The sequence below is a fragment of the Macaca mulatta genome, chromosome 12, assembly GCF_049350105.2.
Source record: "Macaca mulatta isolate MMU2019108-1 chromosome 12, T2T-MMU8v2.0, whole genome shotgun sequence".
In the NCBI taxonomy this organism is placed as follows: domain Eukaryota; kingdom Metazoa; phylum Chordata; class Mammalia; order Primates; family Cercopithecidae; genus Macaca; species Macaca mulatta.
Window position 1 is genome coordinate 143,103,771 of NC_133417.1, and position 21,556 is coordinate 143,125,326.

General features: G+C 54.0%; 1 protein-coding gene and 1 non-coding gene across 2 annotated transcripts in view; both read left to right on the forward strand.

Annotated features, from left to right (window-relative positions):
- RAMP1 (receptor activity modifying protein 1) overlaps positions 1–21,556 on the forward strand; it is a 55,229-nt gene that overhangs the window by 1,137 nt on the left and 32,536 nt on the right. Inside the window, exon 2 of the mRNA XM_015111460.3 lies at positions 17,113–17,251. Coding sequence (XP_014966946.1) covers positions 17,113–17,251 — 139 coding nt within the window. The remainder of the gene's footprint in view (positions 1–17,112; positions 17,252–21,556) is intronic.
- Positions 9,771–9,849, forward strand: LOC114671603 (small nucleolar RNA SNORD55/SNORD39). Its single transcript, XR_003721637.1, has one exon. It is a non-coding gene; the product is annotated as a small nucleolar RNA SNORD55/SNORD39 (small nucleolar RNA).

Genomic DNA, 21,556 nt, shown 5'->3' on the forward strand with positions numbered 1-21,556 from the left:
TCCTTGGCACTGGCACTGAGCAAGCAGTGACCACCGGCGCTGTTTTTGTAGCTGGGGGAGCAGTTCGTGGCCCAGCAAGGAGAGGGGCCAGGGCTTCTTGGGAGCCATGGATTTCTGGTCCCTATTTGTAAACCTCTCCAAGGGGTGGCAGATCTGCATAGAATCCTCAGAGGCCAATATAATATAATCTGAAAGCGGGTCTTGCCACTTTAGAGTTTTGGCTGAAGTTGCGTGGAAAGCAAAATCTCAGAGTAATTTTATTCTCTCCATTTGGCTTGACATGGCCTTCACTGTTTTCGTTTCCTAAGAAACAAACATTTCTTTGTTAGCAAGGCAGAGAGCTGGCTTGTGGAATATTTTTTATATAAATAACCAGATAAATAAATGTTCTTTACTAGTGTCCAGAGGCTGCACCCTCTAAAGCTTGTGTAAATAAAACACTATGTCACGATCACATATAAAGACCTTACTTGTTTATCAAGAAAACTAGTCATGTTCTGCCGAAAGTCCAAAGTCCTGTAATTTTAACATTATTTTGAGTGGCCTGGCTAATGTTATGTCTTGGAAGAACAAGCACAACTTTATGAGGTTATCAGTAAATGAATGTCATTGGAGCCCAGCTGTAATTAGTAGAATTACTGAGCACAGGCTGTTTCCTTCCCAAGCTGCAGCACTAGCCAGATCTCCTTGGTGATGAAGATTTTGCTATCCAGAGTGGCAACATGGAATTTTTTTTAAAGTACTCTAGTTTACAGGTTTGAGAACTTATCTGTGACAATTTTACAATCAAGTTATTTGTCTTAGGTAGTTATTAAGAATCTCACCATCTGACCAGGCATGGTGGCTCACGCCTGTAATCCTAGCACTTTGGGAGGCTGAGGTGGGTGAATCACCTGAGGTGAGGAATTCCAGACCAGCCTGGCCAACATGGTGAAACCCCGTCTCTACTAAAAATACAAAAAAATTAGCCAGGCGTGGTGGCGGGCGCCTCTAGTCCCAGCTACTTGGGAGGCTGAGGCAGGAGAATCACTTGAACTCAGAAGGCAGAGGTTGCAGTGAGCTGAGATGCCACTGCACTCCAGCCTAAGAGTGAAACTCCGTCTCAGAAAAAAAAAAAAAAAAAACAACAACTTAGGATCCATATATAGTTCTTTTCCCTCTGAGCATCCTGTGTACTCTTGTGTTTACAGGAGACTCTACATGCATTCTTAAAGGTTTGTGTATAGACACCGAAAAGCTGTTCGTTAATCAGGAAAGAAGGATGCGTCAGAAGCCCCTGGTTTTTTGAGTCCATCTTCACTCAGGGAGTGCTGGCTGGTGCTGTCACACATAAACTCAGTCATCTGTCCTGGGAAACGCATGCCCTCCTTGTCTGTCGTGTGGGAGCTAGGGGTTTTTTAATGGCTGCACCATTAATTGAAATATATGACTTTATATAAATACAAGTAGAATTGGAATGGCGGGGACATCACAGGAAATGCTATGTGACTGCTTCAGATGCCATGTGGTTTTAAATCTGGACACAGTTCTCATGCCAAAGTCCAAATCTGAAGGATTCTTATTTGCTAATCAACCCAGTGTGTTTGTTTACCCTGTGTGTTTAGCTGCAGGAGGAAATTTCTGGATTTTTGTCTTCCTTCCATAGGCGCATGCCTGTCAGTGTGCTTATTGCCAGTCTGAGGCCGGGGCTGTTGAGAAACATTTCTGTCCGCAGTGCGAATGGTAGATTCAGCTCCGGGAAGTGTTTGAGGTGGAATCTTTACTTAAGGCTAGTTGGAAAAGTCTGTCCTGATGTTTTTCCCCAGAATGCACCCATTTCTTAGCTTCTAATCACTTACAACTGGCGTCTGGCTGACTGTGTGATGCAGGTGCCGTGTGTAGTGTGAATTCCAGGGGAAATGATGAGCCCAGAGAGTGAAGCCCCTCGGGCTTGCCCGCCAGTGCCCCCACCCCCAACTCAGGCCTAGAACCCCTCTTTCCTGATGGTCCTTGTGGTATGGTGGGCTGGCCCTCAGTGGGCCCTGAGCCAGGCCTGGCCATCCAGATGGTCCCAGGGAGGAGACTGGCCGCAGGCTGGACAGTCAGTGTTCTGCTGGAACCACGGGGAAAAACTGCGTCCTTCCTCCAGGCTGGATCTGAGTGGGGCTGCCACAGTCTACCCTGTGAGTCAAGGGAGAGCACCTGTCCGTGACACAGACAGAGCCCTCCTGACACCTTTTGAGCCCCTAGATCGAGCTCATGCGGTACACATTTCCATCATGTGACCCATAACGTTTGAGATGGGTGTCTGTCCCTTGCAGGGATGGTGTCTGGTAGACAGCAGGCTCAGGGGGCTCCCAGAATGGCGTACCTGGGGGACTGTGGGAATCCTGCCTAACAGCCTCCTCCTCCACTGGGGACCCAGGGGGGCCTCCTGAAGGAGGAGGCGCTGCAGCCAGGAAGACAGTGGGAGCTGGGAAGGGGACAGGGGAGCCTGGGCTGCAGTGGCCCTGGTGGCTCCAGCACTTGCTGGACCGTGTGCCCACTGCCCCTGCCCATCAGTTTCTTGGTGACAAATGAAGAGGCAGAGATGGTACTGCCAGGGCACTGTCCAGTTCCCAGCCTGCCATACCCCCTGCTTACCTCTGACACATCCCACAGCAGACACACGAAGCCCCGGAGGGATGTCCTTGTCCCCAGCCCTCTCCGCTCCGGAACAGGAGGACCCCCAGCTGGGTGATGTTCCTGGAGGACCTGTTTCTCCTTGTTGAGGAGGGTGCATCAACATGGCCACCATAGGAGAGCTCCCAGCCCAAACAAAATCGTGCTCACTTCACCGAATGATGTTCTTGTGTTCAGGAAAAATATTTTTTTCCTAAGATGTTTTATTTCAGTAATTTCTGCAGCATCCAAAAGGCATCATTTTAACCATCTTTTAAATCACGGATTCTGGGTGGCTTTGTTGGAGCAGGGTCCACGGGGACACACTAGCCAGACGTGGCAGGGGTGCAGGGCTATGGGCCTGAGTCGCAGCCCCCGAGACGTGGCAGGGGTGCAGGGCTATGGGCCTGAGTCGCAGCCCTCTAGACGTGGCAGGGTGCAGGGCTATGGGCCTGAGTCGCAGCCCTCTAGACGTGGCAGGGTGCAGGGCTATGGGCCTGAGTCGCAGCTCCGCTGACTCTGCGTTCTCAGCTGTCTCAGTGACTCCTCACCGTGCTTCGAGAGTGCTTCACTGCCTCCCACAGGCAGTCACACGGTGGATTTTCTGGGACCAAGAACCAGAACCCCGAAACCCCAGGCCCTGGCCATCCACTCTGCCCTCCGCCAGGGTTAGCACCACCTCCATCCCTCACAGGGGCAATGCCCAGCCTCCCAGAACCCCCACCCCACCCACCACCCCAGGGACAGGGGGTCCTCCTCTGTGCCCCCAACAGACCCTCAGGGTACATTAGTGTCACCCCCATACATGCCATGTTCAGGCCCCCACGGCTTGGCTCCGAGGAAGCAGCTCCTGAATTAGCTGAGAGTTCTGGAAAACCATGGGGGAAGGAGGGGAGGCAGAGTGACCTGGCCCATGGCCTGGGCCAGCTCACTCCAGGGGGTGGGGTACAGCTGGCCCAGGAAGCCCTGCCCCCTGTTCTCCCGGACCACGTACCCCCACACGGGCCTCAGGAAGGACTGTCTTGAGTCTGACACCACCTGGGAGGAGAAAAGTCAGTGATTTGCCCAACCATGCAAGTGTTTGCCTCTTAAGGCCTGCCGCTGTCGGGTACCCTGGCCCCAGGCCGGGAGGGGAAGAGGCCTAGAAAGCACTGCCTCTTCAACGGACACTTGGTGACTGACAGCCGGCTGGGCTCTCTCTGCAGGGATTTTCTTGCCTCTGGAGGAGACAGTTGTGAGAGGGAAGCAGGAGAGATGGACAGATGAGGGAGTGCCAGGAAAGCGCTGCACCATTTCTCCTGGAAACACCCATCTGCCACCTCACACACGTGGGACGCACAGGGTCAGGACTCTCACACATGTGGGACACATGGGGTCAGGAGTCTCACACGCGTGGGATGCACGGGGTCAGGACTCACACACACGTGGGATACGCAGGGTGAGGACTCTCACATGGGACGCACAGGTCAGTACTCAGAAGGGCAGAGGCCAGGGGTGCAGAGCAGCCTGCTACAGTAGGGTGTCCTACACACAACCCAGGGCAACCCCCCAGAGGATGATCCCACATCAAATGTCCACAGTGCCAAGGTGGGGCAGCCCTGCTGCGTGTCAACCATCTAGACATGTGGTGCCACTTAAATGCAGCAGGAAATAAACAGGAGACCATGGAGCAGAGCCCTAAGGAGCAGCAGCAGCAGCACAGTCCAAGCCCTGAGGAGCAGCAGCAGCACAGTCCAAGCCCTGAGGAGCAGCAGCAGCACAGTCCAGAGGGCAGAGGGCAAGGACAGTTGTGCAGAGGCCCTGCTTTTTGGAAGTTCCTAGAAGCCTTTTTGACTGAAGCATGGTGGGGAAGAGGGCTTTGAGCCGAAGCTGGTGCTGGAGGAAGGATCCATTCTCTAAGGATTCAGATCTCATTCCTAGGGCAGTGGGAAAACCTTGAAGGGCATTCAAGGGGGTGACAGGACTGAAGGTGTGGTTTAAAGGAACCCTCAGCTGTGGACCCCAGCATGGGCAGGAGGCCAGGCAAGGATAAGAGTGGGAGGGTTCCAGGGAGTCCCAGAGGCAAAAGCGATGGACTCCAGTCCCTGGGCCTGGATGCAGGAAGTGAGCACTGAGGAATGAAGAACAGCACTTGGCAGAGCTCCTGGGGGAGGAGGGAGGGCAGGGCAGGGGAGAAGAGAGGAGAGGAGGGGAGGGGAGATGACATCCCGGGCCACAGCCAGGGCTGCCAGGAAACATGGGAGCCCCAGGCAAACTGGAATTTCAGATAAATAAGGAGTATGAGCCTGTCTCATACAGTATCAGGGACATACATCAAAAACCACCGTTTCTCTGAGATGCAGATTTCACAAGGCATCCTATCATTTGCTGCACCTGGCAGACCCGTCCTCAGCAGCCACATGGGGTTCAGTGTTCCCCTTGGATGCTGAGGGGTGATGGTACATAGGCAGGAGTCTGTGCAAATCTAGGGCTCAGAAAGAGGTATGGCCAAGATAGGTGTTTCTGGCAGCAGCAGGACCTGGACGATGTCAAATCCTTGCTTGGAGGGATGGCCAGTAAGAGTGGGTGGAGACAGGCCCAGGCTCCTGGTGACTGGCCAGGGAGGACAGAGAAGGAAATGGGCCTCAGGCACCACTGGGTACCTTGACATGATTGGTGGTTGGGCGAGACAGATGGCAGGGTCCTTTGGGTGGCTGGGCGAGGCAGATGGCAGGGTCCTTTGCGGAAGAGGCAGCAGCAAAAGCTGCCCTTAGGAGGCAGCGAGGAGGTGAAACCAGAGAGCATGCCTGTGGAGGTTTCCTCCAGTGCCTTATGGTTTTAAATACGCAAACCTTTGATGCATCTGGAATTTACCTTCATTTCCTAGCAATTTTTCTCAATGGCTAAATATTTGGGGGATTTTCATGGTAGTTGCACTGAAAGTATTAACTGGTCAGGGAGAGTTAAATCAAGACCACCGGCTCAAGAAACAGCGGTCTGTTTTTCCACCCCCACATCTGCATCCAGGCCCTTCCAGAGATTTCGTTCTCCTGCAGATGACTCATTCAGTGTCTAGGAATCTGGTGCTTTTTGGCCATGACCGTGAGTGGGATATTTTCCCCCAGTTTATTTTCTAGCTGGTCGTCGCCAGCTAGGAGGAAGCTCCCCTTCTGCGTGTTTGTTTGGTGACTGTTGTTGCCCTCTGCCTGTTTTTTTTATTTCAGTTGTTTTGCTTCCTGCTTGGCTTTTTCAGGCTGGTCATAAGGTCGCCCGTAACCTAGGGTGGTCCTGCCGCCTCCTCACAATTTTCTGTGTTTTGTTCTTCAGTCTTACTGTGTTGGAGAGCGACTCACTGCCGAGTAGGGGAGTGACAGCAGCTGCCTTCCTTTGCTACTGGTGATGACAATACAAGTGACCCTTGAACAATGCAGAGGTGGGGCGCCAACCCCCCACATGGTCAGAAATTCGAGTGTAGCTCTTGACTCCCTGAAAGCTTAACTACTAATAGCCTACTATTGCACAGAAGCCTTACTGATAACATTGTCAGTCAATTAACCCATATTTTGTATGTTACAAGTATGTATACTGTATTCTTTTTTTTTTTCTTTCTTTTTTTGAGACTGAGTCTCCCTGTTTTGCCCAGGCTGTAGCACAATGGTGCGATCTTGGCTCACCACAACCTCTGACTCCCGGGTTCAAGCAATTCTCCTACCTCAGCCTCTCCAGTAGCTCAGATTATAGGTGCCCGCTACCATGCCCGGCTAATTTTGTATTTTTGGTGGAGATGGGGTTTCACTATGTTGGCCAGGCTGGTCTCAAACTCCCAACCTCAAGTGATCCACCCGTCTTGGCTTCCCGGAGTGCTGGGATTACAGGCGTGAGCCACTGTGCCCGGCCTATACTGTATTCTTAGAATAAAGTAAGCTAGAGAAAAGAAAGTGTTATTAAGAAAATTAGACCCAGCATGGTGGCTCACGCCTGTAATCCTTGCACTTTGGGAGGCCAAGGTAGGAGGATTGCTTGAGCCCAGGGAGTGGAGGTTGCAATGAACCAAGATCACACCACTGCAATCAGCATGGGCGATAGAGTGAGATCCCATCTCAAAAAGGAAAAACCCACAGAAAATATATATACTTTTCATGAAGTGTAAGTGGATCATCATAAGGTCTTCATGTTGAGGAGGCCAAGAAGGAGGAGGAAGAGGAGGGGTTGGTCTTGCTGTCTCAGTGGCAGCAGAGGCAGAAGAGAAGCTTAAAATAGGTGACCCACAGTTCAGAACCATGTGGTCAAGAGTTAACACCTTAAACCTTCTGTCTTTCTCCTTTGGGGCCAGATGCTTTTATTTTTATTTTATTTTATTTTTTTTCCTGAGATGGTGTCTCGCTCTGTCACCCAGGCTGAAGTGCGATGGTGCAATCTCAGTTCACTGCAAGCTCCGCCTCCTGAGTTCTTGCCATTCTCCCGCCTCAGCCTCCCAAGTAACTGGGACTACAGGCATCCACCACCGCACCCAGCTAATTTTTTGTATTTTTTTTTTTAGTAGAGACGGGGTTTCACCGTGTTAGCCAGGATGGTCTTGATCTCCTGACCTTGTGATCCGCCCACCTCAGCCTCCCAAAGAGCTGGGATTACGGGCGTGAGCCACCGCACCCAGCGGGCCAGATGCTTTTTCATTGTATTTTTGCAGGGGTAGGGGTGGGAGAGGGTTGGAGAATGCGTCTTCTTCCCATGTGTAAAGTAAGCTTCTGTCATGTGAAGGAAGAACCATTCGATGTGACACAGCAACCTGCCCAGCTGGGCATTGCCTCGGTGCTGGCAGGCCGCTGGCACTGGTGAGGCTGTGACACAGGAGAATTGGTCAGAGACTGCAAACCTACCGTGTTTCTGGGATGAATGGAGTGTTCCTTCATTCCTGTGCAGCCTTTCCGCAGCCTCGGGTGTCTGTTGGCCGCTGTTTGTTCTGAGTGTGGCTTCGTTCTTCCTGAGTGAGCTTGCTCTGTACTTTCCCTTGGGAGTTTTATTACCAGCTTTGGGTTTTCTTCCCAAGATATGGGTTGTGGACCTTTATTCTTTTCCTGTGTGCTAGGACAGTCAGGATGATGGAAATAAGCAGTTCCTTGAAGATCTAGAGGGTCTTCATTTTCACCTGCAAAACCACCGCGGCCAGGCTCCTTTTCATGGTATAGATAATTGGCAACCTTTTCAGAATCTTTCCGGTGTTATTGGTCCCTTTGGGTTTTCCTTTTTTTTTTTTTTTTTGGACGGAGTCTTGCTCTGTCGCCCAGGCTGGAGTGCAGTGGTGTGATCTCGGCTCACTGCAAGCTCCATCTCCCAAGTTCAAACGATTCTCCTGCCTCAGTCTCTCAGGTAGCTGGGATTACAGGTGCCCGCCACCAGGCCCAGCTAATTTTTGTATTTTTAGTAGAGATAGGGTTTCGCCATGTTGGCCAGGCTGGTCTCAAACTCCTGATCTCAGGTGATCCACCTGCCTCGGCCTCCCAAAGTGCTGGGATTACAGGCGTAAGTCACCGCACCCGGCTAGGGTTTTCTGTGTCTTGTAGCAATGATGTTGTTTTACATTTTCCTCTGAAATTGTTCATTTTATCCAACATATCATTATGTGGACGATTATTTTTCTAATTCCCTCTACATCTGTGAACATTTGTCCTTTTCAGTGCAATTTTGTGACTTTGTGTTTTCATGTTATTTCTTGATCAGAATGGACAGTGGTTCATCTGTGATTAGTCTCTTCCCCACTGATTCCTGCCCGCCTCCCCTGCAAAACAAAACCAGTTCTTGAGTTTACTTATCCTACACTTTCTTGAATGCCTAACACATTTGTTTCTGTTCTTTCTGGTGTGGGAATGAAACGTCATCAGTTCTCTGCTTGGCAGCTTGGCTGGATCCCTCGAGTTTTCCTCTGCCTTGTGCTCCGTGTTGATATTTTCTGGATTCTCTATATTTGTGGTTTCTGTCTCCTCTGTAGCACGTGAATTGTTTGGAAGCAAGTTTTGGCAAATCTCAGGGGCTCGGGCTTTTTGGTTTCTCTCCCGATACTCATTGCTGGTTTTATTGCACTGTGGTTGGGGCAGAACAGGAACCACAACCACAACTTAGTGTGCATTGCGGGTTCTTTCTTGTCTTGCAGATTTTTCCTGTTGTAAATGACCCATAAGCCCATGGGAGGACTGTGGTGTTTTTATGCATCCATCCCAGTCATCATATAAATTTAATACTTAGGGCCTCCGTATCCTTGTTTTCATCTTCCCCATCTGTGCACATTGTGTGAAAACCCTGCACTGTGTTCGTGATCCTGCCTGCTTTCCCTGGGCACATGTCGCTGCGTGTTCTGTGCAGGGGAGAAGATGGGGAATTCCATATGTGACCCTGACAGTCACAGCTTCGTAGTGACTTCTTATAGCCTAACCTCTGTCCCAGTCAGGCTTTGTTAATTGCAGTAAAGTATACACAACATAAAATGTACCATCTTACCTATTTTTAAGTGTACAGTTCTGTGCCACTAAGCACACTCATGTTGCTGTACAACCATCGCCACTATCCATCTCCAGAACTTTTCTCATTTTGCAAAACTGAGACTTGTCCCAGTTAAACCCTAACCTCCTGCTGATTTACCACCTCCCCCAGCCCACGATTCTACTTTCTGTCTGTGAATCCGACTACTCTAGGAACCTGTATAAGTGGAATCATACAGCATTTGTTCCTTTGTAACTGGCTCATTTCACTTAGCCTGATGTCCTTAAAGTTCTTCCGTGTTGTAGTGTGAGTCGGAATTTCCTTCCTTTTGAAGGCCAAGTAATATTCCACTGTTATGGATAGACTACATTGTGTTTGTCCATTCATCTGTTATTCCACTGTTATGGATAGACCACATTGTGTTTGTGCATTCATCCATGGACACCTGGGTTACTCCCACCTCTGGCTGTTGTGAATCAGGCTGCTGTGAACATGGGTGTGCAGATATCTCTTTGAGACCCTGCTTCCAATTCCTTTGGGCATATGCCCAGAAGTGGGATTGCTGGATCATCAGGTGGTTCTGTGTTTAATGTTTTGAGGAGCCGCCACCGCGTTTCCCTCGTGGCTGTGGCATTGTGCGTTCCCACCAGCAGTGCACAAGGCTCTGGTTCTCAGGGGCCGTGTGAGGCTGCCTCTGCCACGCTGCCGGCTCCCTGACACGCGGTGGGGGAGCCAACCTTGGAGCGCCGAGCCGGCAAAGAAAAACCGTCTCCACAGCCTTGGCAAAGCTTGTGATTTTGTTTTCGATGGTGGCCGTTCTAACAGGAATGAAGAGCCATTCGTTACTTCATACGTGGACAGCGGCAGCTTTGTCAGGGACAACATGGTAGTTTCTCATTGTCTAGTCTTTTTTCTGTGTCATGTCCCGCCACCCATCTTTTGAATGTTCCCCTGAGTCACTTAGCTCTTTGACCTGGTTTAGCATCCGGTTTTCTTGTGGATTTTAGGGACACGTTAATGTTGTTTACCAAATCCCGGCGCCTGCCCTGAGGTCCTGGTGACCCTGGGCAGGCCGCTTCCCGTCCCGTGCAGCTCTGATCTACAGGACAGGGCGGTGTGGGAGCACCCATGTCCCGGCCTGAGGACTCTCCAGGCCTCGGTGGGGGTGGTGGCAGGGCCTGGCCCACGCGGCTCCCTGATGCTGCTCACCCGCCCTTCTGGCTTTAAGAAGTGGAGCTCTTCTAACATCTTATTTTCCATTTTCTTTCCTTAATACTTACAGGGGCTTCCTAATTTTTCTCCAGGTCAGTATTTTCTTGTTCTTCTCTGGTAATTTGAAAGGTAGACAGTATGTTTTTAGTTCAACCTGTGTTTTATTTTATGACTTAAAAAAAAAATGAGGATTTCTTGACTTCTCAACTTCAGAAATGAGGAGTGCCTGTTGACAATGCATAGAATTTTACTGAGTGGCAGTTGTGGACAGGACCAAGGCTGGGGAGGAGGATGGAGGGTGCTGTGTGCAGTCAGGGGTCTGCCACCAGGTTCCTGAGGTTGGAGGTGAGGCTGGAGGCTGCCACAGTTATCCGAGTGAGGACTTGGAAGGGCCTGGGCATTCCCAGTAAGAGTGGGCAACACAGACCAAGACGGGGACAAAGAACTGTGCACAGCACCCCCATCCGGCACAAAGCAGGCACTTCGTGGGGGTACAGGCTCTGAGCCCAAGAGAGGGGACGGTGGGCTGGAATGCAGTGCTTTGCTGTCTTTGAGGCCCAAAATCAGGTGACAGGTGGAGGAGAATCTACTTGGTGGAGGCTTTGGTGGGGTAAGCAGCTGTGTGGGTGGGAGGGGAACGGCCCGGCCCTGGCCCATGGCCCCAAGGACCTTTCCTCTTCTGGCAACCGCCCCGGCACTGGATGCTCAGAGGTGTCCACGGATGGCGGGGAGTTTCTCAGCCTGGGCTTGAGAAGTTGGAATGAGAGGGTCTTGCTGGAGGAAGGAGAGTACCAAGGTGACCCCTGGAGAGACAGGACTTTAGACAGAGCAGGGCAGGGAGAGGGGGAGCTCAGACTGCTGAGTGCTTTCACTCTAGAGGACGTCAAGTTTGAGCCGGAGGGAAGCACTGGGGAGATATCCTGGCCACGCAGGAAATGCCAGGCTGTGGTTGACACCTCACGCGGGCACTCGCATGCCTGAAACGGACCAGGTCATGCAGGGAGCAGACACTCACCAGGGGCAGAGGCCTCGCAACCCACCAGGGACAGATCGTGGCAACTGAAGGGGCCCTGTTCGGGAGAGCCAGCCATCAGGGAGCCAGGAGCAGGCGTTCCCGTGACATCAGGGAGGCAGGAGCAGGCGTTCCTGTGGGCTGGGGAGCTCCGGGTTCCTCCACCACACCCCTGCCCCAACTCCCTTGGGCCCTGGGTACTTTCGCCCTTTGGAACAGTCGTCCCCAACTCTCTTGGTCCTGCCCCTGCCAGTAAAATAATCTGGACATGCTCCTCCAGGATTTGCTTATAAGTTAGACCCCTGTGCCACTGCGCTATGTGTTATAAAATATTTGCAAAAACAGGCCAGGAAGTCAAGGCTGCGGTGAGCCGAGAAAGCACCAGTGCACTCCAACCTGGGCAGCAGAATGACACCGTGTCTCAAAAAAAATAAAGAAAGAAAACCACTAGATATGGTGATGGTTGTGCAACTTCGTGAATTTACTAAAAATCATTGAATTGTCTATATAAAATGGGTGAATCTGTGGTATATAAACTATACTTCAATAAAGGTGTGTTTTAGAAGAGAAAAAACATAGGCTTCTTTGAAAGGAGAGATGCTGAGAATAGTGTACTACAGTCATGACCATCTTTCCGCCCTCCTGCGAGGGTATCGTCCATGTCTTAAGGACGGTAGCGGTTCTTAGCAGGGGCTTCAGGATTGAGTGTGGATCGAGCCTGTGTTTAGATGGACGATGCCAGCCCCTCCGCCCAGGAGGTTCTCGCATGGGGAGGAGAGGCAGCTCGGCAGCCTGTTCTCAGCCTGCCCTGGTGCTGCCAGAGGCACCTCGTGCTCTCTTCAGTTCATGCCCCTTCGCAAAAGTCGCCCACTCAGTGGCGGTGACGATGGCCACACACCCACTCTCCCAGGGCCCCTGTACTGCTGGGCACTAGTGTGGAGTGGCCAGGTGACTGTCCAGGTCGTGGACTCACGCATGCCCAGTGAGAGCCCCCGAAGCCACTCCTGGGAAGCCTGAGGGAAGCAGACACCCTGAGGAAGCCCGCCTTCAGCCGGGGCTCCTGGCCCAGGGTCTCAGGGCCTCCACAGACATGGGTCACCCATAGCCTTTGGGGCTGCTGTTGGGGTCTCCGCAAGAGGTCACTGACCTCATCATGCCTCCCACGTGTTCTGAGATAAGCGTGCCAGGGATTGCATCTGGGCTCTACCATTCCTGGGCTGTGTGACTCTTAACCTGTCTGAGCCCCTCTGTCCCTGCCGTAAGGGTTATTTGCGAGGATTAAATAGGCTAATAGTGGCCGGGCACCGTGGCTCACACCTGTAATCCCAGCACTTTGTGAGACTGAGGTGGGACGATGCCCAGGAGTTCAAGACCAGCCTGGGCAACGTGGGGAAACCCCATCTCTACAAAAAATAGAAAAATTAGCCGGGTGTGGTGGCATGTGCCTCTGGTCCCAGCTACTCAGGAGGCTGAGGCAGAAGGATCGCCTAAGCCCAAGGAGGTCAAGACTGCAGTAAGCCATGATTGTGCTGCTGCACTCCAGCCTGGGCAACAGAGCAAGACCCTGTCTCAAAATAAATAGGCTAATGGATGTAAGGGACTTAGGCCAGGACGTGGCCTGTGAGCTGAAGCTATCAGCATCCTGGACTGGCTGCTGGGAGGGGAGCAGGCAGGCTTCAGGAATTTGCATGAACTTGTGCTAGAACCCAACCTGCACTCTCCATTTAGCCACCACCCCAGCTGGGAGGAGGACAGTGATGGGGTCTGAGCTTCTCTCTCTACAAATCTAAAATACACAGCTGCAGAACTGGCCTTTCCTGCCCCGTGTGGCACAGACCAAACACGGACGTCAAGTGCATTGGCTGAGTCTGAGACCCATCAGCTCTGTGCCCCTTGTCTCCTTTGTCCAAACATCTGATGAGCTGAGTCCAGGGGTCCCCTATGGGGGGCCCGGCTGCCCTGTAGTTCTGTCCCCACTCTCTCACTTTGCTTGAGGGGCCCTCACCTTTGGGGTGCCTGCTATGTATGCTCTTTTCAGGGGCGCTGGCCTGCTATGGGGAGGGAGGCCATTGCTCTGAACTCCCCCAAGCAACACTGAGTTCCTAACTTATGCACAGCTCGAGGAAAGGTTCCTGTCTTAACACGCCGAGTGCGGAGTGAGGAATGCAGCCGTCTACCCAGCAACCTCTGCACACGGCTTTTTAAAGACATGATTTATGAATGATTACATTTGCAGTCACACAGAGGAATGGAAGCTATTTGGCCCTGAATGGCTTGTTTTAAAACTTTGGCAATTTATTCTGTTTTAAAACTTTGATGTTACCTCTCTCTCCAAGGAAAGAAACCACATCAGTCTCGTTTAAGAAAAACCCAAGCATTCTTCGCCTGTACCTAAAAAATGAAACAGGTTTCCAGATTTGCCTGAACGGCTGCCCCTGGCCTCATCCCAGCTGTGGGACTCTGGGCTCGCATAGGGCGGGAAAGAACGGGCAGCATTGGTCGGGGAGGGCTCTGTCCCTAAGGAGCAAGGGACATGGGCTGGGCATGGTAGCCCCGCCCCTTGAGAGGCACAGTGGCTCTTTAAGAGAGGTGGGGGATGCATCCAGGAGAGAACAGCCCAGAGCCAGGCCAGGGTCAAGGCCACCGGACCAGCCCTGCAGCCAGACCAGGACAGGGGGCTGCATGGGTGGTGGAAGCTAGAACTGGCTGGGCTGCAGGACAGGAAGGCCCAGTAGGTTGGGGGCAGGCAGCTGCTCTGGACAGCCCAGGGGACTGCAGGAGACTGACCTGAATATGACAGGGAAGGACACCCTGTGGCCTGGGGTGAAGGGATCACTGTCATTGTTTCTGGCCCCTGCACCTGCACTCCCCTCGCCTGTTGGGGACCCCGCCAGAAGGAGCAGCTCGGCCTCCCCACGGGGACTGGCTCTGCAGGGCGATTGTGCAGACCCCACTTCCCAGACCCTCCTGGGGACTTGGGAGCCACCAGCGTCCCTTTACCAGATCCTCCACCGCTCACACCAGCCCCAGTTGGCTTCTGCTGCGTGCAGCCGAGGATCCTGACTGAGGCACAGACGCCTGTTCATCTTCATTCGTCCTAACAGCGGCTCTTCCAGAGGAGGAGGGGAGTCCGCAGTGGTTTGTGACCCTGGCACCCAATCTGTCCACTCCACGCAGGACAGCGTGAGGCACACTTGCTTCACTCCCAGGCAGAATGGCCACTGAGAAAGCCGGATATGGCTGTCTTACTTATTTGCTGCTTCATTTGACAAATATTAATGTGCAAAGCCACTGGGTGCCAGGGAGGATGTATGCATGAGTCAGAAAGGAGTGGGAGATGAGAGGGTGGCCAAGAGAGTTCTGAGAAAAGAAAGAGACCTTCCACCAGCCCTGAGAGAGGCTCTGAGGAAATGGGCTGGGGGACAGGGTGGGGGAATGGCTTCCCACAGGTAGGGTCAGCCGCGGGCCTCTTGGAGGACAGGGCAGTGGAGGAGGGCAGCGGAGGAGGACAGGGGCCTGGGATTCACCAGAGAAAGGCAGTGAAGCGGGGACGGGATGCCGGGAGCAGTGAGGGGTGGGGGACAAACAGAGGGACGATTCTCCAAGTGCAGCTGGACAGGCAGCCTGGAATTCTTTCCATGAGTTATCGAGTCAGTGTCTGAGTCTTCCTGAGCTCCTAGGAGCCCCTGGGGCATCACTGTCCCCATTAGGTGGGCTTTCCTAGGGGGCATTGTGATGGGGCAGGTGTCAGAAATAGCTCTTTCTCCAAGGCTGCCCTGACTGTGGGTGAAAGAAGCCCCCAGGGTGGGGGTGCATCCACAGTGGGACCAGCCGGCCCCAGGGTGCACTCACAGTGCTGGTGTGGACACCTGTGCTGTCAGGAAGCAGCATGCCCTCAGGTGGGTACAGAGACTCCTGAGGGGTCCCTGGGGTGCTGGGGGGAGACTGTTCTGCCCTCAGCTTTCCCAGGGGCAGGTGCAGCTCCCTCTGTGGCCACAAACTCCAGTGCTGGGCGCTCATGCCAGGGGTCAAGGGTGGGTGACCTGCTGGAGTGGGGGTTGGGGGGACTCCATCTTGCTTGCCAGCAGGTCCTGTCCTGAGCTCCTCCAAGGGGCTTTTTCCAATCCCAGCCTTTCATGCAGGCCCAACCACACCCACATTCCTCCCTGGCTTCCTGGGCTAAATGTCCCTGATCCAACACACCTGGCTCTTTGGGACCCACTCATGGCCTCGGCCCAAATGTCCCTGATCCAACACACCTGGCTCTTTGGGACCCACTCATGGCCTCGGCCCAGGCCAGGGCTCAGCCTCCCTGGTCAGCACTCTGCTCTCTCTAGCAGCTGTGGGCCAGGTCAGTGCCCAGGTGTGCAGTGTGTGGGATCTGTTCACCCTGACACCAGCCACTGGGCCTGGAGTGGTGCTCTGCGACAGCACCCCCGGCCCCACCCCACCCTCGCATGGCCGCCTGCTCGCCCTCCCTCAGGTGCACCTCCAGGGACCTCAGGCCCTTCCCTGTGCTTCCCGCCTCCCACCTGGTGCCCAGACCACTTGGTCTGCTCTCTGGTCCACACCACTTCCGGCCATGGGACCTGGGGCCCGGTTCTGAACCCCAAAGCCTCAGTTCCCACATCTGTAAACTGCCGATCGCAGCCAGATCCACTCTGAGGTGGCTGCCAGTGAAGAGCTCCAGGGCACCCAGCGCATCAGGACAGCTCCAGCTCCTCTGCGTTCTATTCCGCAGCCTGAGGGGCCTCTCAAGCTCACACCCCTCCCTGGGCCACGTGCCAGAGACTGGTACTGCAGAACCCCCCCCAATATGCCTGCCCAAGGGCGGCCACCTCTCCTTGGGTGGGCTCCCTGGGCCCGAGGCCGCAAGGGGCAGTTTGGTGTCCTCACTCATGGGGCCCAGGGTGGGGCCAGGCGGCGGGCTGCAGGGGCTGGGTGCCCCCAGCGTCTCCCAGGGCAGCCCTGGCCTCCCAGCACCAAGCTCCTTCCAGGAATTGGGAAGGGCCAGGCCAGTAGGGGTGGGGCTGGGGGTCACCCTGGGCAGAGGATACGCAGCATGGCCTGAGGGGAAAAGGAGGGGGACCTGGGGACGGTGGGAGGGCCAGGAGCCAAGCTCTAAACAGGGAATGCAAAGCCCCTGCGCCCAGCTGCCCTACAGATTGGCCAAGAAAGCTGGGCTCAGCCTGAGGGGGAAGAAGAGGCCTGGTGGGTGGGGGACCAAGGTCCATGCTCTCCCCGCCCACCCCCAGCCAGTAGCAAGCTACAGGGTAAATGAGTGAATTCTGATTCTGTGCGCGGCACCGCTGGGCAGGTCACTTTTGCTCTGGTATATGGCTTGAGGCAGGAGGAGGGAGCACAGTTCGTGATTCCGTTTGTCAGCTCGGTTCATAGCCCGCAGATATTCAGACAGGAGACGTGTCTGCAGCTCCTGGGCTGGGGGGGCACAGCACAGCCCATGCCCAGGTACCAGCGGAACAGGGGCAGCCAGGCCCCTCTCATGCCGCCCATGCCTGGGGCAGCCCAGTGGCATTGTGGGATGGGAAGTGCCCTGGCCCAAGCTGGCATGGGCACTGAGGGCCAAGCCACCTTTAGCAGGCAGGGAGGGCCTTTGCCAGGTCACAGAACAATTGATGAAGAGCGTCCGCTTGGAGCCACAGTTGCTCTCTCCAGGGGTCTCTCAGAGGCACCATTCTCATGGAGCCTGGGCTGCGGGGAGCGGGTGGGCCAGCGGTGATGCCCTTAGGCCTCTGCTGCAGCCCATCACCTCTTCATGGTCATGTCTGTTACAGCCCATCACCTCTTCATGGCCACTGCCTGCCAGGAGGCTAACTACGGTGCCCTCCTCCAGGAGCTCTGCCTCACCCAGTTCCAGGTAGACATGGAGGCCGTCGGGGAGACGCTGTGGTGTGACTGGGGCAGGACCATCGGGTGAGTCCCATGGCCGCTGGTGGGCAGGACACGGTTGGGGAGGGAGGGGTGCAAGCGGGGGAGGGGTGGACCACATGGGGGCCATGGAGGATCCTCTCTAGACCCCAGAAGGGTTCTTCCCCGGGGGGTGCCGGGATGAAGACAGAGGAGGGGGCCGGTGGCAGGTGGATGTGAAGAGTGGCGGTGGGAGGAGGCCGCGGCCTCAATAATCTCCTCTGGGTGGATGGTGGAGCCCTAAGGCAGGGAACGCGGAGGGTTCAGACTGGGCCATGTCCAGCCAGAGATGCCCATGGCCTCTCCAACGGCAGGCACCTGGGGAATGACTGACAGTAGGGTCTCATGCCCGGGTGGCCAGGTCTCTGACTGGAGCCTGGCTTCAGGGACATCCCTGCTGGTTCCCTCCGTCCCCGTGGTCAGGCCAAAGCTGTCCTTCCTGGCCCCACCCTGTCCAGGGCTAAGAGCTTCTGGTAATGGAGCAGGCTGTCACCACCCACAGCCCCCAGCAGGACGACTTCAGCCAAACCCTTCCCCACCTGGCCCGGTCCTCCTGCCCAAGGGCCCTTCTTCCCACTTGAGGGACTCCCTCATTGCCTCCCTCAGCCTCCTGGGTACTGGGCCCCCATCAGCAGGCCTGGGGGTTCTCCCCAGCAGGCCCAGGCTCCTCTGCCTCCAGAGCAGGGATCAGAACTCGGCATGTCCGCGATCGACTTTCGAGTCCTTGTTTCTGCCTCTGTGGGAGGTGCTGGGGTGTCCTGGGGCTGCAGTGGGTGAGTAGTGGGGTCCACAGAGGGTGTGTGGAGCTGACGGCCACCGCCTCCCTGCCACGCGAAATTCACATAGAAATCTGTCTATTGGTTCACAGCGCAGTGCAAGTCCTGGTGCCCCACTGATGACAAGCGCTTTCCCCAGTGCCTGAGAGAAAGGGAGCCCTGGGGACCAGTAGGGAGGGCCAGGGGCAGGGAGGAGGCCCTGGGGAGGGTCTTCACGGAGGAAAGGTTGCACCAAGGTCCCACACCAAGAGTACATGTGGCTGTGGTGTACCCTGAGGGTCCAGGACACACCTGGCACATGTCTGTGGGATTGAAGATCCCTGGTTGGGCTCATCACCCCTCCCCTGTGGGCTGCGGGCTGGTGTGAGCACAGGGAGAAAGCCCATGGCTGGGTAGCTCCCACTAACCCTCTGGGCCTGGGTTTGGGCCTCCCTGTACCCTCAGAGCCCCGCTGGCCACAGCCTGCCCTCTTCTCTCTGAGGCTGGCAGATGAGTGGCCTCTGTTTTCTCCCGTCGGCTGTGTGCCCTCTACCTGCTTCGTCCACCTCAGGGGACTCCTTTGGTCCCAGCAGAGTCCATGCTCAATGCACTGTTGTTGAGGCAGCTCTCTACCTTGGGAGCCCAAACTTTTTAAAAAGTAGGAAGGCATGGGGTATATGCAGGTGTGCATCCTGGGATTTAAACAGCGGAAACTCCACAGCCTCTGCCCCGGTTCTGGTGGGAGAGTTGGCGCTCCCAAAGGTGGGAGGGCCAAAGTCACGGCTCCAGCCTCAGAGGCCCCTGATGAGACACAGTGAACCAGGGAGCCCACCCCAACCCTCTGGGGTCTCTGGGGGCCTGCCTGTGCCCTCAGCAGGGTCTCCTCACTCTGGGGTCTCTGGGGGCCTCCCTGTGCCCTCAGCAGGGTCTCCTCACTCTACTGTACTCAAGGCTTCTCCAAGATTTCAGGGTCTGCTTTTCTAAGCTGAAAAATGAGTTGAGCAGGGAGAGGTTGTTAAAAATCAGAACAGCCTGTTCTTTAGGCTAACTGGCTTTCTGCCACAGCTGAGTCATTTGTATTTAAATTAAGATTGCATTTTATTACGATCCAGGGAAGGCACAGTGGGGGGCCCCTGGAGAAAAGCACTCTCCCCGGCCAGCTCTGTGGAAGTGATGGTTGATTTGTGTAGATTGATTGTGAACCAGAGGCCTGGCAGAAGACAGCAGGGTAACGCACGAGTGTTCTACAAGCAGCCGTGGTGGGGCGTCCTTAGAAATGGAAGCCACCACAGATGGCTTCCGACAGTGCCAGAGCGCAAACAGGAATAATTAGCCCTGAGGCCAGAGAGTTCGCCATCCTCGGAGGAGCCGAGTGGCAATAGCTGGAACTAGAGAAATTTTCTTTCTTTCTTTCTTTTTATTATTATTATACATGTGCACCCATAATGGGTGCAGCACACCAACATGGCACGTGTATACATATGTAACACACCTGCACGTTGTACACATGTACCCTAGAACTTAAAGTATAATAATAATTTTTTTTAAAATCTAGCCAGGCACTGTGGCTCACACCTGTGATCCCAGCGCTTTGGGAGGCCAAGGCAGGTGGATCAGCTGAGGTCAGGAGTTCCAGACCAGCCTGGCCAACATGGTGAAACCCCGTCTTTACTAAAAATATAAAAATTAGCTGGGCGTGGTGGCACACACCTGTAATCCCAGCTACTCGGGAGGCTGAGGCAGGAGAATTGCTTGAACCCAAGAGGTGGAGGTTGCAGTGACATGAGATCATGCCACTGCACTCCAGCCTGGGCGACAGTGAGACTCCATCTCAAAAAAAAGAGCTGGGCGTGGTGGCGAGCACCTGTAGTCCCAGCTACTGGGGAGGTTGAGGCAGGAGAATGGCGTGAACCTGGGAGGCGGAGCTTGCAGTGAGCCGAGATAGCGCCACTGCACTTCAGCCTGGGTGACAGAGTGAGACTCCGTCTAAAAAAAAAAAAATCAAGATATTTTAGGAACCAGGAAGGAAAAGTCCACATCACAACAGCATCTCAGCAGGTCGGCCCAGGCCTGCCAGCCCCTGGGGTCTGCATTTGGCAGAATGATGCCCCCCAGAGATGTCCATGCCTAATTCCTGGAACTGTGAGTGTGTCACATTACACAGCAAAGGGGAATGAAGGCACAGACGGAACTGGCAACACTAATCAGGTGGCTTTGAGATGCGAGAATCCGGATCGTCTGGGGGGCCCAGTGCTATCACAAGGCCCCTTAAGTTGGTCCCAGGCTTGGCTATTGGAGAGCCTTTTTTGTGTCTTTTTGACATTGCCCCTGGCTTTTTTTGAGCACTTTCTTTCTTCTGGTACCACAAGATGTTCCAGGCTTATCTTATACATTTTGTGCCCCAGCCCTGAAGTCAGTCATTTCTCCAAGAAACCCTAGTTCCTTTTGTTGGAGAATGGTATCTAGAGACCAAGCCATATATGTATATGTGTGGGTATACACACACACCAGGGATTTAGATGGAACCCATGGAACCATGTAGATGCTAGAATAAAACATGGGTGAATCTCTGTTTAAGCCATGGTATTGAGAAAGGCTGGGTAAAACAATATTGTTTCAAAAAATTGGCTTGCCTGATCACGGGGCCCAGCAGGCCAGCAGGCTGGAGGCTCTTGGGAGCTCATGCAGGATTCTTGAGGCAGAATTTCCGAACGTGCTGGTAAGGCCTTCCCGTTGGCTGGGCGAGGCCCCACCCCCAGCATCAAGGATTATCCCCTTAAAGACAGCTGATGATAGATGTTAACCACATCTCCCAAATACTCCCACAGTGACATCTAAATGTGTGTTTGACTGAGTCACTGGGTACTGTACTCTGGCCAAGTTGGCACATAAAGCTAATCATCACACTGGTTCCAGGGGCAGAGCTCTCTGCGCAAAGGTGTGTTCGGACAACTGGCACTGTCCCTCCTCCTACTGCCCCTTCCCATTTCTCTCATTCCTTTCACCCTGTTCCCACCCAATTCCTGTGGGCAACTTATCTCATCAGTTTCTGGTCTTTCTTTCCTGTATATCTTTTGCACAAATGAGCAGATGCCTGCATTTTTTCTTATATCCCCTTCTTTCTTGTATAAAGGGTTGTATACTAATGACACTCCTTTGTACTTTGGTTTTTCTTCACTTAACAGCATAATCTGGAAATCTCTCCTTGTCAGTGCAGAGGGAGCCTCCTCCCTCATTTTTACAGCTGTATAGTACTCCACCGTGCAGAGTTTTTCAGCCATTTTCCTTTCAGCCGGGGCAGAAGCCAAGCGAGCGGAGGCACTTAGGTTGTGGCCAGTGTTTTCCCATTTCAGCATCGATGTGAGTGGCCTCGTGCATCCGTGTTTTCCCAGCACCAGAGCTGACTGTTCAGAATAGATACCAGAAGTGGAGTCGCAGGACCAGAGGTGAGAGCAGGAGGAACGTGTTAGGTTTTGCAGCATACCTCTAGAAGGCTTATGCCAGTTTGCGTTCCCACCAGCAGCGTGTGGGGTGCCCGTTTCCCCAGACCCACCAA